At 45.4% G+C, this 15000-nt stretch overlaps 1 protein-coding gene across 2 annotated transcripts in view; it reads left to right on the top strand.

Moving 5' to 3' along the window:
• Nucleotides 1–15000, top strand: part of agbl4 (AGBL carboxypeptidase 4) — a 322319-nt gene that overhangs the window by 292146 nt on the left and 15173 nt on the right. For both annotated transcript variants that reach the window (XM_042057513.1, XM_042057512.1), the window contains exon 10: nucleotides 13743–13895. In XM_042057513.1, coding sequence (XP_041913447.1) covers nucleotides 13743–13895 — 153 coding nt within the window. The remainder of the gene's footprint in view (nucleotides 1–13742; nucleotides 13896–15000) is intronic.

Raw genomic sequence — 15000 nt, 5'->3', positions numbered from 1 at the left:
TGTAGATACAGTATGTGGTGTTAACTAACATGGACTCCCCAGCCTCATGCCAACCCAGACAGTCACCAGGTCAGAGCCGGATCAGAGCCAGATCAGAGCCAGAAAGGCACCAGTGTCGGCTGTTGCTGGTAACTGTGTGATTTCTTTTACAAACACACCAGACTGTGAGTCTCTCTCTCTCCCTAACCCCCCCACTATCTCTCTTTTTATACTTACTCTCACTTATACTTTTCTCTCTCCTCTCTCCTCTCTCTCTATCTCTCCTCTCTCTCTCCCTCTATCTCTCCTCTTCCCCCCCCCTCTATCTTACCTCTCTCTCTCTCTCTCTCTCTCTCTCTCGTTGCTTGACTGAGTCTGGCACAGTTGGTCTGGCTCCTCCAGCTGTCTGTTGTTAATCTCATCATGCACAGCTTTAAGATTGAAGCCCCTGGAAGAAGGCCCTGCAGGAAGGCCCAGCCAGGATGGCCCAGCCAGGATAACCACTGCAGGAAGGCCCAGCCATGGTGCCCGCTTCAGGAGGATAGCTTATGCAGTGGACAGTTTTCTTTCTCTCTCTCGCTCCCCTTGACTTATTTTATTTATTCCACACTGGCACTTTTTTTGCCATTTGAGTGGAGTGATGGCTCCAGCTAGTGTCCAGCTCCTTCAACTCATTGTATGGGGTCAGTCACAGCCCTATACCTAACAACACACACATCACTCCTCACTCCACACAACACATGATACACACCTAACAACACACACCTCACTCCACACAACACGATACACACCTACCAACACACACATCACACCTCACTCCACACAACACATGATACACACCTACCAACACACACCTCACTCCTCACAACACATGATACACACCTACCAACACACACATCACTCCTCACTCCACACAACACATGATACACACCTACCAACACACACCTCACTCCTCACAACACATGATACACACCTAACAACACACAATAAACTCCTCACTCCATTCCACTCCAACACAGATGGAACGACGTATCTTGGGGCCGATAAAATATTTTTATTATTTCTTATAGGTAATTTAAAACATGACCAACAATCGGCCCAAATCATGGACAGTCAGCGGCTCATTGGTTGATTTTCTTTACTGACACTAGACTGGCCCAATTACAACTCTTATCAGGCCTCACCCCTCCCACATTGACCCAAAAGTCTGTGAACGTATCAAAATGGATAATAGGGTTCCTACGCAGTATGGAAAACCTGGAAAAGTATGGAATTTGATTTTAGTAATTTCCAGGTCTGGATAAGTATGGAAAAAGAAACAAGGGTATGGAGAAATATTTGTGTTTCCCGACTATTGCATTTGCAGTACTAATCACTTCACTCAGGTCATAATGAACCATTCCTACTGTTGTGTAGCTTAACTGTCAGTCCCCATCGTCAAGATACAACCTTTGTTTTCACCGAGTTATCCCAAACCAGAAGTGGCCGCAATGTCGAGAATATGGACAGCAAAATCTACCGAGAAGTTTGGAAATTTGAGTATGGAAAAAGTATGGAATTTTGAAATGCAAAATGTGTAGGAACCCTGGGATAAACAAAGTGCAGTCAGAAGTTGCAGCAGATAGAGGTGCGTGATGCCAGTTGTGAAGAAGAAACAAACACAAATGTACTGTAGGCTACGGCGACATTGCAAGCAGTCTATGTCAGCAACAGGTTGAGCATGGCAGGGGAGAGGTCAGCAAACGTATTACAAGGCAGAGGAACATCAGCTGGAGGAGAAGAACGCATAATGATTAACAGAGACTCATAGGGAAGGGATTAATCAATTTTCGATGTGACACTTATTGCTGTGGTCACTCGGTCAGTTAATATCGAATAGCACAGCACAAGTATTTAGCATTGTTTAGCATTGTTTGTTGTTGTTGTTGATGGTGTTGCTCCTTAACATGATCATTATTCCAGCCCAATCCTCCACATTACCGTGACGTTTACTGTGAGCATAGCTTTGGCAAGGCCCACCATTCAGAACACCTAACCATACACACCTCACACCTCCCAACACACACCACTCAAAACACTCCACACAACATACTCCACACACCACAAACCACACAATACACACTTCACCACACACATTTCACTAGACACACTCCACAACACTCTCCACAACACATACACACACACACACCATGCACACCATTCGACACACCTCACAGCACACACTCCACAGTTCACACATCACACACTGTAGTCTAATTTCCACAAGACTGGTGTGTATGTGTTTTGAATGCACACACAGGCCTTTTGAATCCCTGCAAAATTGATTGGGGGGGTTTGGGGGGATTGAGGACAGTTGAGTTGAACCGGATTGCTACCTGTTATTTTTTTTCTTTATTTATCCCCATACTGGGGCTTTTATTACACCTCGATACATTCTTATTTTCGTTACTTTTCTTTTTTTTTTTCTTTTTTCTTTTGTTTTGTTTTGCCAATCCATCTGAGAGTAAATACACCTGAGAGGCTGTTGGAGGGGGAAAAAACGCATTACAATCACAACTGAACATTGGTCAGGAGGGAGGAGAGAGGGAAAAAAGACAAAAAAGTCACTGATGCAAGTAATCTGTCTGTAAGCTTCTCTAGATTGTTGTTGGGCTTTTCTTTTTTTTTTGCTTGTTTTCCTTTGTATAGGAAAGGGATAAAGTAACAAATGGATCTACACAACCCCCCCCCCACACACACACATTTCAAGAAGGAAAAAAAAAAAAAACGTTTTTCTCCCCCATTTATCAAAGTGACTGAAGGATTGGTTTTGATTGGTTGATTACTCAGAGCATGCATCATAGCTCTGTATCTCCCTCCGATCTGACAGCGCCATTTTGGATCATTTGTTAAGGATGCCAAAAGGGCCGCTGTTGCCATGGTTCATTTCTGACCTTTTTAATATTAGAACATTCATTTTCCATCTGAAACAAATGTTTTAAGTCCTGTCACTGCAGGCATGATGAATATGGCAGCACATCCAGTGCTGCACCGTCTTTCTGCTCCGCGTCTCCTCATTGCTCCTCCTCCGTGTCTCCCCATTCCTCGTCCTCTGCGTCTCCTCTTGCTCTCTGCTCCCACTTCTCCTCCCTCGTCTCCAGAAGTGAGCTCCTGCTTTTTCATCTCCTGAGGGGGGACAGAAAGCCTCCGTCTGTCTGTCTGTCTATGTTTGGGTCCGTGTGTTGGAGATGTCCTCTGGTGTCACCTGCCCATTTATTCCGTTTCCTGGATTTACAGTCAATTTGAGCCCATCATCACCGTCTTTCCTCTGTCCCTCAAAATGTTCCTCCCTCCTTCTCTCTCTCTCTCTCTCTCTCTCTCTCTCTCTCTCTCTCTCTCTCTCTCTCTCTCTGCCCTGCTCTCTGGTTGGTTGTCAGACGGGAGAACATGTCTGCCGCTGGCTGCTTGGAGGCGCCTGATGAGAGTGGCGTAGTGGGGGGTGCCGGAGTGGGGGGGGGGGGTTTTCCGGTGTCTCTGTTTGAGAGCCGTGAGGGCTTGTTTTTTGTCCCACGCTCTCAAGGTGGCGGTGTCACCGACCGGCGCCCGCTTTGCCAAGCACAGCGGCGTGGCAGCGTGGCCACGGCGGCATCAGTGGCCAGGGAGGCTGTCAGGCAGAGAGAGGCGGAGGAGAGAGACTGCGGAGTTTTATTTTTGTTTTTCTGGCACGGGGGAGGCGCTGGTCCCAGACAGACGCAGCTGCTGATGAGACGCTAAGAGCCTCGCCGCGCCACACGCCACACGCCGCGCCACACGCCACGCCGCACGCACACACACACAGCCCGTCAGAGCGCCCGTTCAGCTTGATTACAAGTCACCTCTGTGTAACAAAAGGCCTAAATGCCTCCATCAATTAGCCTGCCTAAAGGGGTGGAGGAGTGTGTGTGTGTGTGTGTGTGTGTGTGTGTGTGTGTGTGTGTGTGTGTGTGTGTGTGTGTGTGTGTGTGTGTGTGTGTGAGGGAGCTGGCAGGGCTCAGCAGGATTGAGTGCTGTCATTCTCTGTCCTCGTTTCATCAATGCAACACCTGCTCAGATGAATGGACAGCATTAGTCACCTAACGTCCCCCCTGCCATCTCCGCACACCCCTCCATCTCTCCTCCACCTCTCCACGTTTAGCTCCCCCTCCTTCCTTCTTTCTCTCCCTCCCTCCATTCTTCCTTCTTTCATCCTTCCTTCTTTCCTTCCCTCCCTCCATCCTTCCTTCTTTTCCTCCCTCCATCCTTTCTTCCTTCCCACTCTATTGTGAGTTATTCTCCTTTAATCAGCCCAGACTTTTGCTCCCGCCGAAACCCCGTTCCCACACCCCCTTTTGCAGAGGAGTGCGGACCTCCCCGTTGCGAGTCGGCACCGAACGAAGCTGATTAAAAATACTTTCCATTCCGTCCCTCCCCGCCGACTCTGAGGCCTTGCCAACTCCTAGCCTCCGAATCGGTTGTAGATTCCTCCAAAGGTATTGCTGATGCTAAGTGCTTTGTGGTTGAACAAATCAGCCCCTAAGTCTCTAATCCTGCTGAAATCAGCACCTTTTTTTCCTGTGGAAAAAAAGATAAGCGAAACGTTTAACGGCCCTAAAAGGCCCGGACTAATTACCATGCGTTAGATAAGTACTCGTCTGACAAAATTCATTTGACCTTCCTCTTTAAAAAAACGAAAGTGCAGCAACACCAGCTCAGTAAAGTTGAGTCAAAGTCCCAGGGCTGGGGGGCTTTATGGGATGGGGAGGGGGGGGGGTTGTCCTGGAGTGAGGGCTGGGAGGGGGGTTGGGGGCGTCTGGTATCTGTGGAAGTAAACAGGGCCTTGCAGCCGACATGTTTTGATATGCCGGGCTCCTCCACTCAAATGATCTGCTATTTTCGTTTTCCTTAATTTCTTAATTGACCTTAATTGCTTCATTACAGTTTCAAATGAACAATCCAAGGTCAGTGACAAAACTCTAATTGAACAATCAATCACTGTTAGGGGGCTCAAATGTTGACCACCTGTGATTGACAGCGTATTAAAGTGGAGCGCCCGGCCTGTCTGTCTGTTGACATGAGGGGCCAGAAACAGTGGACAACTGTACCGCAGGACCTTCGCTGTCCTTGACGCGGTTAGGAGAAGAGGCTGTGTCGGGGGAGATTCAGCTCACCGATAATGTGGAGCTGCGCAGAGTGGGCCTTCCTCGTCCTCCTCCTTCTCTTCCTCCTCCTCATTTTCTTCCACCACCTCCTCCTCATCTTCATCCTTATCCTTCTCTTCTTTCTCCTCCCCCTCATCTTCCTCCTCCTCATCTTCTTCCACCACCTCCTCCTCTTTCTCCTCCTCTTCATCTTCATCCTCATCCTTCTCTTCTTTCTCCTCATCTTCCTCCTCCTCATTTTTTTCCTCCTCCTCCTCCTCCTTTTTCTCCTCCTCATCCTCCTCCTCCTCCTGGCCTGCTGTTGCATGGAGAACCTGTCGGAGTGGAATCGCACTGGAACATCCAGTGATGCAATATTTCATTTTGATTCTTAATTGCATTAACAGGGCTGAGAGAACCCTGGTGCACGAGCAGCTTGGGCTGGGCCGGGACACACTGGGCCTTACTGGGCCTCCATGCAGATCTAACCCCCAGCCCAGCGCAACACAGCCCGACAGTACCTCCGCTTAATATGGGGGGGGGGGGGGGGGGGTTAGAGTACTCATAGTGTGGAAGAGAGAAAAGAAAGAGAGAGGAGATGATGGACGATATCTGTTGCCTTTAGTGTTGTCTGATTTGACAGCATCTTTTTGTATTTGTATTTCTGCTGTGGTTGTTTTTTTGTTGTTTTTGTTTTTAACCATTCTTAAATGCTTAAATGCCTTAGAACTTATTCAAGTGCCTGATGAAGCTGCTCTGATGGTGGCATAGAATGGGCTTTTCTTTTCTCCCTACTTTCCTCCCTCTCTCTTTTCCCCTCTCCTTTCTCCACCTATCTCTTCCTCTCCCTCCATCTCTTGTTCATCCCCGCTTCTCTCTATCTCTCGTTTTATTTCTCTTCTCCTCTTTACTCTCCCTTTCTCTCTCTCTCCCTTTTCTTCTAACTCTCTCCCACTTTACCTCTCTCTCCCCCTCTCTCGCCCTCTCTCTTCTTTTCTCTCTGCCCCCCCCCCCCCACTTTCTCTCTCCCTCTCTCTCTCTCTCTGCTATGTTGTTCCCCCTCTCTCTCCCTCTCTCTCTCTCTGCTCTGTTGTTCCCCCTCTTCCTCTTGGGTTCCATCCGTCAGGCTGCTGAGCCCTGCTGCTGGCCCTCTCACCGCCACCATATTTCACAGGCATGCAGCCATCAGAGGGGCTGACAGCGCCGAGCTCGCCAGGAAATTGCTTTGGCTGTGAGCAGAATTTCAAGCGCCGCCTTGGCCCACCACTCCCTCTCTTTTCCTCTCCCTCCCTCACTCTCTCTCTCCCTCTCCCTCCTCCTTACTCTCTCTCTTTTGTCTCACTTTCTTTTCCTCTCCCTCTGCCTCCTGGCTCTTCCTTTCTCTTGCTCTCGGTCTTCCTCTATCTTCCACCCCTCTCTCCCTCTCATTCTCTACTTCTGTCACTTTACCTTTCTTTCTCTCCTCCTCCTCTCTTTCGTTTCCTTGCTCTTTATCTCTCTTGCTCTCTCTTTCTCTTTCTCTCTTCCTCCATTGGTCTTCATCTTCTCTCTCTCCTTCCTCTTTCTTCCTCTCCTCCTCCCCACACCTCTCTTTGCCTCACCACCCCCAGAAGCTGAGGTGTGCTGCAGAATGCATAATGACCCAGCAGACGAGAACAGGGGAGAGAAGAGGGGAGAGGAGGAGAGGAAAGGAGAAAAGGAGAGAAGAGTGGAGGAGAGGGGAGAGAGCAAAGTGAAGGAGAGGAGAAAAAGAAAGGTCCAGGGCTGTGGAAGAACAGATAGGGGAAAAGAAAGGAGAACAAGAGAGCCAGAGTGGTACCTGTGAACGACAAACCGAACGCTCGTCTTGATGTCCCCGTGTGAGGCAACATACACACACACACACACAGACAAGCACACATGTGTGAGGCAACACAAAGCAGGGCTGGCTGGCAAGATGGCATCTGGTGGTGACACACATAGCTCCCAAATGCCCCTCTTTTACTACACACACTCCAAAAGCAGCACTCACCTTCTCCAGTGGTTCTCAACCTTTTTTGAACAAATGCCCCCTGACCACATCATGATTGTCCCCCCCCCCCAAAAAACAAAACAAATTTTAGACCTAAAAGTAGCACCTTGTCTGGGACAGCTTAAAAGAAGTCGAGAGGACTCCTAACTCACTAAGACCTATTCACAAACCCTTTTTGTGGCATTTCACGTTGTTGTGATGTTGCGTATGCGGCAACAGGAGCTTCCAATCGCGAGGGAACAATTTTGCATTGTAGGCATAAAAGGGATGCAATAACGCCACCAACAACAACCAAAACTACTCATTGTCAACATTTAAATTAAATGTAACGTTTCATTGTGAATCAAATTAAAATGTTCTCCTCTTTGCAAACGCAGGCATAGGCTATGGTGACAGGTTAATTTAATAATGTTGCAAAGATACTGCATCAATCCGCATGTTAGGCTATAGGCTATTTGTTTTGCCTTACTCTTTATTCAGTTCAGTTTATTCATCATCTTCCATCCTTCGCACTACTTGTGTAGCGCACACATTCTCAGACCTGTCACCTGTCACTCATCGTCGTAAGGGAGGTGTTTGGAATCATTCCCAAGGTGGTCACTTCAGTCAAGCTCGTGCATGAGTAATGACGTCATCCATAGCAACGAATAGGGCTGCACGATATTAAGAAAACATGCGATATGCGATAACATTATTGAGTACTGCGATAACGATATAATTTGCGATATTTAAATATACTGCTCAAAAAAGGTTTTACACACATTTTTTGAAACCTTCCACCCTTTTCTCCATTCTCAAACTACATTCACAGAATGTCTGACAGTTCTTGCAAAATAAAACACTCGCCTCAAAAGTTTTACTTGTGCTCAAAACCAAACAGTGTCAGAGTACTGAGCCAGTGTATGATTGAAGTGTTCCCTTAATTTTTTTGAGCAGTATATTTAATGTTTTTTTTTTCCATTCTGCTTGCTGCAAGCATACACTGTAGGGTTGGGTGGGGGGGGGGGGGGGGTAAATGTATAATTACAGAAATAAATGTATCATTTTCTACATAAACAATATAAAATATCATGTAGCCTAGGCTATATATGGCCTGATGAAAGTGGACAGCTAAGAGACCTACTGACTAGGCTATCGAAGTTATGTGGAAGATCTGCTCCTAATCCTCATAAAAGACGGATGGACAGCCAATCTGAACACTTGTGCACCAACCAGCGGAATATTCCACATTGCCAGCCTTCGATGGGCCTAGCAAAGAAGCTACTTAAGCTATATCGCGGCAGTCATCTCAGTCTGTAACCTCATACGGTGTGCATCCCACGTTATTAGGCTACCGGCATGCCGACTACGAGGGCAGCGGAAAGTGAAAGTAATTGGGCTGCAATCGTACAGTCCAGGCTAAGAAGTAGGTTAAACAACTTTTACAAATAACGAATCCTGATTACCTCTGTGCTGCTGTCTGGGGCTTTTGCTAAATGCAAATCATGAAATACAAGCCTTACAGACAGTGAAAGACAGATATCTTCTGATATAACGATAACGAAAGAAATTGTTTATTTTAACACGGTGGAGAAGGACGCATTTGCGCTGTGTTTGTAACACGGCATCCTTCATAAAACCAAAATATTCCCATATAACAGACGTGCTTTTCCTTTTAGTCACTAATTCCTCTTCACCCAAGTGTAGCCTACCTCGCTCGACTCACTATCTTCAGCCATCACGACTTAGCTCCCACTTCAACACCTAAAACGCCACACACCTAAACTGGTAGGGGACGGGCTTCTTGGGCAGCATGACCGCATCGATTTGGTAAAATATGTTGACATTCAGAATGTGAATACACCATAGACTGTATGGAATGCGCACGGCACAGAAAATGTATCGAAATTTATCGAAAATTAAGTAATCTTTGCGGTATGTCCATCGCAAGCGTTGATATCGCGATAACGATAGATTTTAGATATATCGCGCAGCCCTAGCAACGAACACTCACTCTTAGTTTAGGAGTTGTCATTTATCCTTACTAAGAGTAGGTCTGAAAGGCTTTGTGAATAAATGTTAAGAGAAAACTCCTAGCTAAAATCTTTTAGTGCGATTTAGGAGTACTCCTAGTGGTAAGATAAAAGGCTTTGTGAATATGGCCCCTGATTCTGCTGCTAAAAGACTGTATTGACTGTATAACATAACTGTCCTGATGAATATGAAATGCAGTATAGTTCGTAAGCCACCCAGTGGTCCTCCTCTCCTGTCCTGTTCGTGATAAGGATCAATTAACTGACATTTACTGAAAAAACTGACAATGACGATACCAGTATTTCAATTTACTTCTGAATTTAATTTGTTGTGTTATAAAGCTGTTATAAACAGTTACATCAATGAGCAAATGTTGCCATTTACAGCTTTATTTATTTTTTATTAGGGATCATGTGAAACGTGTGATATTCTTTTAAAAAATCTTTAAAAAATTTTTATAGTCCTTGTACATCTCTCTACTTATTATATTTTTATTATAACCGAATAATTTACATTTATTAAGGATGTCAGGGATATTTCTAAGTTCGCTCAAATCGAGCTTTATCTCTGTCTTAGATTTTGTATGACATAAAATATGTTGTTGACATTTTACAATGAGGTTCTTTTCTGCCCCCAGTACAGCCAACGTTTTATCGTTTTTCGTGTCCCACCCATAAAAACCCCTCATGTCTGGATGAATCCAGGTGCCCCCCCCTGTCATAGGGTTCTCATCTACAAACATGTAACACTGATCAGAGTTTGTAGGAAACTCGCCACATGCTGCAGAAGTGAGCAGGAAAAGAGCAAACTGCCGGAAGTTTCTTACAGATTCAGCAAAGACTGCAGCCATGAAGTAATGCCCCAGTCTGAAACAATTATGATAACATTGCTTCTGTTTAATGAAATCGTTGCAGAACAGATGAAACTGTTCACCTTTTAAGCCACTTTTTATTTCTTTATAAGTTTCTGCTTTGTAATTCATGTACTCTTTGCCATCTTTGTCCCAATTCTCCCTCTGTCTGTTTCTGTCTTTGCCCACCAGATGAACATACAGATTATCAGCCTTCACACGGTATATATACTGGTTGAAATAATAAAATCTGTCTTTTTTCTCGATTTTTTTGGCATGGTATCTGATTTCCCTAACTATATCCTCTATAGTTTCTAATTTGCAGATCATATCCTTATTATTCTCAAATGATATAGGATTCCAAATGTTTGTTATTTCTTTTTTCCACTCTACCTCTTCAACCCCAATTGTTTTGCATTCATGATCGTCTCCATTTATGAAAATGGCCCATGTTAAAGCCTCCAGAAGTTTGTGTTCTTCTGACCCCTGATAATCTACTGGGATAAAACGTTTTGGCTCATCTGGCCAGGGTCTGTTTGATCCTAATGCTGATCCTGATCCTGAAGTGTCTGGTAGAGGATGTCCCTGGTAATATGGGACAACTCTGCCTCGTCTGACCCCCTCCACCCTGGCCAGCAGGTCTCCTGTCTCATCCAGTTGGGCAGTGACTTTGGTGCTGTCGTCCCCGTGCCTCCAGACCCTGTCCTGCTCATCCCTGGTCAGCGTCTCCCCACTCGGACTCACTGAAAGCAGGGCTCTGTGCAGGACAAGGCTGCTCTCCACCCCCAGGCTCCTGAGCTCTCTCAGCAGACGCTCTGCAAACTGGAGGTCTTTGCCCAGTTCACAGCCTACCAGGCTGACCGTCCCGATCTCTCTGCCAATTCTACTCACTACTTTGGCCAGCTCTTCCGCCCCATACCCCCCCAGTCTAACAACACCATCACTACCCCTGCCCCCATGACCTACCAGTGCGACATGACTGTCGGAGGTCAGACGTGACTCTAACCCTTTAAGCAGCAGCGTTTGACCTTTGTGGACGCGCAGCAGGGTGGAGATGGAAGGGTGCCTCTCAAACAGGGAGTATGCGGCCTGCAGAACCACTGGGTCATCCTCTAGAACCACAATGTTCTGCCAATCATATCTGGTGGAGACATTATTACATTGCACGCTCTCTCTTTCACACATATCTTCTTCACACCCACTCTCTTGACCACACACATACACACATTGGACTGCATGGTTATTCTTGGCTTGCGATGGAGGCTGTCCTGTGAGTTGATGTTGGTCAGTGTTGAGTACGAGCTGTAGATCTTCACTGGTGACATTGGCAGTGAGTAGATGACCTGTGCCCTCTCTCGGCTGTGGAAATGACCAATCATAAGTTTAAATTTTTTGAAATGTTCAGGTCAAGGAATATAGAAGTTTCTTAAAGTTCACCTTAGCTCATTCACTCATGTTGGTTGTTTCTCTGAGACTTGTACAGAACGCTGATAAGTGTAGTAAGATGAATTCTTGAATTGAATTCTTACCTTATGAGGTTGAATACCTGCATTGTAGCCTTGCACAGGTGACCCAAAGTCTCTACGGAAACACATAGCATCTGGCTTTTAAAACAGAATCCTGTTAATAAAAAATACTCTAAATTCTAAAGGTAGTGTTATGGAAATATCTGTATGATAAACTGACTGATGTACTTTATGTGTATTTGAGTAACTGACTAAACAAGTGTGTGTGTGTGTGTGTGTGTGTGTGTGTGTGTGTGTGTGTGTGTGTGTGTAGAGTAACTAACTAAACAAGTGTGTGTGTGTGTGTGTGTGTTTGAGTGACTGACTAAACAATGTAAACAGTGTAAACAAGTGTGTGTGTGTGTGTGTGTGTGTGTCTTACAGAGACAGCTGGCTGTATCTCTCAGGGTTCTCTTTGCTTTTCAGTTTATCTCCAAGTTCAGCTGAGGAGATAAACAAAAATGCATCACAGGTTTAAGATACGAAACGTTAAGATACGTTTTGCCAAGTCTTCCATTATTATAAAAAAATACTAAATTCTTTAATGCAGAACAAGAGACGTTAAGCAATGCAAACTCATTCTCTGATGATATATTGACCTGAGCCAATATTTCCAACCACCTGTCGGGGGGATTTTTCCCCTCCAGTGAATGACTTCCTAATTGTTAAAGGAACACACCAACTTTCTGGAAATTAGCTTATTGGCTCTCTCCCCCAGAGTTAGATAAGATACATACCCTTCTTGTTGCTGTGCGTGCTGTAACAATCTGATGTGCCCACCATTAGCCTAGCTTAGCATAGCTCATTGAGGTGGATGGAACCAACTAGCCCATAGCCTATTTCCTATTCACATGTAATGACTTGTATAGTTACAACATGCACAAATACCAAGGTAAAATTAGAGACAGCAATTTTCTAAGCATATGCATACCGGAACTTGGAACTATATTCTCATTCAGGTAAAGCACTTCTACTATTGTGATTTTTCACGTAGATCAAGTATTGTCAGTATGAAAATAAAAAATAAAAATCGGTGCTACCTTGCTCAAGTTGCTGCAGCAACAGCTAGAGCCGTCAGGCAGCTACAGTGCTACACTCTAGGGGCATCTTTAAAATCATGCTCCCAAAGTGTAGCACAGTAGCTACCTGGCTACTCTGACCTAGGTAGCACAGATTTTTTTTCATACTGACAGTACTCGGTGACCTCAAGAAACCGAGATCTATGTGAAAAGTTCTCCTTTAAGTCTTATTGCTTACTAGAGAAGCAGAGAAGTCAATTTTACACATAGATGTCTATTTTTGACGTCACAGATTACTGTCAGTACGAAACAAAAAGTTAAGTCTTTATGCTTAGTAGAAAAGGAGAGAAGTTAAGTGTTATTGCTTAGTAGAAAACAAGACAAGTTAAGTCTTCTTCCTTACTAGAACAGGAGAGAAGTTAAGTCTGTTACCTGAAGCAGAGAACAGAAGAAGTAAAGAGTGGAAGAGTGCAGTGATGATCCTCATCTTCAGGGCTCAGTCTCTGACCTACTGTTGAGACTTTCATCGGCCCAGATATTCATACGTAGTAGCTCCTGGCAAAAATGTGGTTGGCTGTAATGGATAAACCAATGGGTGTCACCCTATCCACTGAGAGATTTGCATAGGTGGGTTGAATAGTCACAGTTGTGATAAGGAAAGTGAACTGCCAGTATGCCATAGAGAAGCATACTGTACAACAATGTTTATGCAAATACATCCATTCAGTCATATAGCTTATAGACTTTGACATTGTAAGTGCTGGAATGCTCATTACATGGATCTCCCATATCACTCTTACACATCTCGACCATGAATATGTCTTCGTTTTTACACCCACCTATAAAACCCTCTCTGGTCTGTAGGAATCTCCTCTGACGATAGGATGGATAGTGTGCCTTTTGGCTCTTGACTGAGAGAACAACTAAAAGTGTCACAATTTAGGGGGGCGCTGAGTCCAGATCTCACCCCATCTCTCTCTCTCTCTCTCGCACTGCCTTCCTGTCACTCTTTTCACTGTCATATGGGATTAAAGGCATAAAAAGACCATAAAAAAAAATAAGTATGACATTTTTTATTGTTTCTCTATGAAAAACATTGTTTCTCTATGACGATGCTCCTGGTATTCTCCTGGGACAAACCTTGGGAGCTGTGCTGGTCAATGCCTGCCCTAATCTGTGTCTGTGTATCGGTGCCCTAATCTGTGTCTGTGTATCGGTGTGTCTTTGCAGAAGGTGAGTCTGGAGTTCTACATCGACGTGCACGCTCACTCCACCATGATGAACGGGTTCATGTACGGGAACGTGTTCGAGGAGGAAGAGCGTGTCCAGAGGCAGGCCGTCTTCCCGCGCCTGCTCTGCCACAACGCGCCGGACTTCTCCTTCGTACGTTCACACCTGCACCACCACCACTACTGCACACAGCATCACACCTGCACCACCACCACTACTGCACACAGCATCACACCTGCACCACTACACTACTGCACACAGCATCACACCTGCACCACCACTACTGCACACAGCATCACACCTGCACCACCACTACTGCACACAGCATCACACCTGCACCACCACTACTGCACACAGCATCACACCTGCACCACCACTACTGCACACAGCATCACACCTGCACCACCACCACTACTGCACAGAGCATCACACCTGCACCACCACCACTACTGCACACAGCATCACACCTGCACCACTACACTACTGCACACAGCATCACACCTGCACCACTACACTACTGCACACAGCATCACACCTGCACCACCACCACTACTGCACACAGCATCACACCTGCACCACCACCACTACTGCACACAGCATCACACCTGCACCACCACTACTGCACACAGCATCACACCTGCACCACTACACTACTGCACAGAGAATCACACCTGCACCACCACTACTGCACACAGCATCACACCTGCACCACTACACTACTGCACAGAGCATCACACCTGCACCACCACTACTGCACACAGCAGCCTCTTAGTCACTCCAGAGACTCCATGGCCAGAGAGTGACTCTATGATTAGTAACTAGTTAACACTAGTCATTAACACAGGTCACTCAGTGCTTCATTTGTAACATACATACAGTACATATATATATATATATATATATATATATATATATATATATATATATATATATATATACTTTATATATTACTTTTCAGCATGCATAAGTATAAGCTACAGTAATGTATTATTGCAACGCATGGCCCACTTGCACCCAGAGGCCCAGGAGGACCTGAGCTCCCCCATGGATTCAGCCCTGGTGTTACTGCTGCACTAAAACACTGCACTGAAGCACTCCGTGGTATCTAGAAATCTACTAGTCAAACACAAACACAAACTGGTCTGTGTCAAAAACTGCTGGAGCTAAATGAGACTGTCTGTATTGTTTTAACTGCCTGGCATCTTTGTGATAAAAAAAAATTTCACTCCAGTAATAAGATTACCCTTAATGTATTAAC

The sequence above is a fragment of the Alosa sapidissima genome, chromosome 12 (genome assembly GCF_018492685.1).
Source record: "Alosa sapidissima isolate fAloSap1 chromosome 12, fAloSap1.pri, whole genome shotgun sequence".
In the NCBI taxonomy this organism is placed as follows: Eukaryota; Metazoa; Chordata; class Actinopteri; order Clupeiformes; family Clupeidae; genus Alosa; species Alosa sapidissima.
Note: the sequence above shows the minus strand (reverse complement) of the source record. Positions and strands in the feature narration are given on the sequence as shown.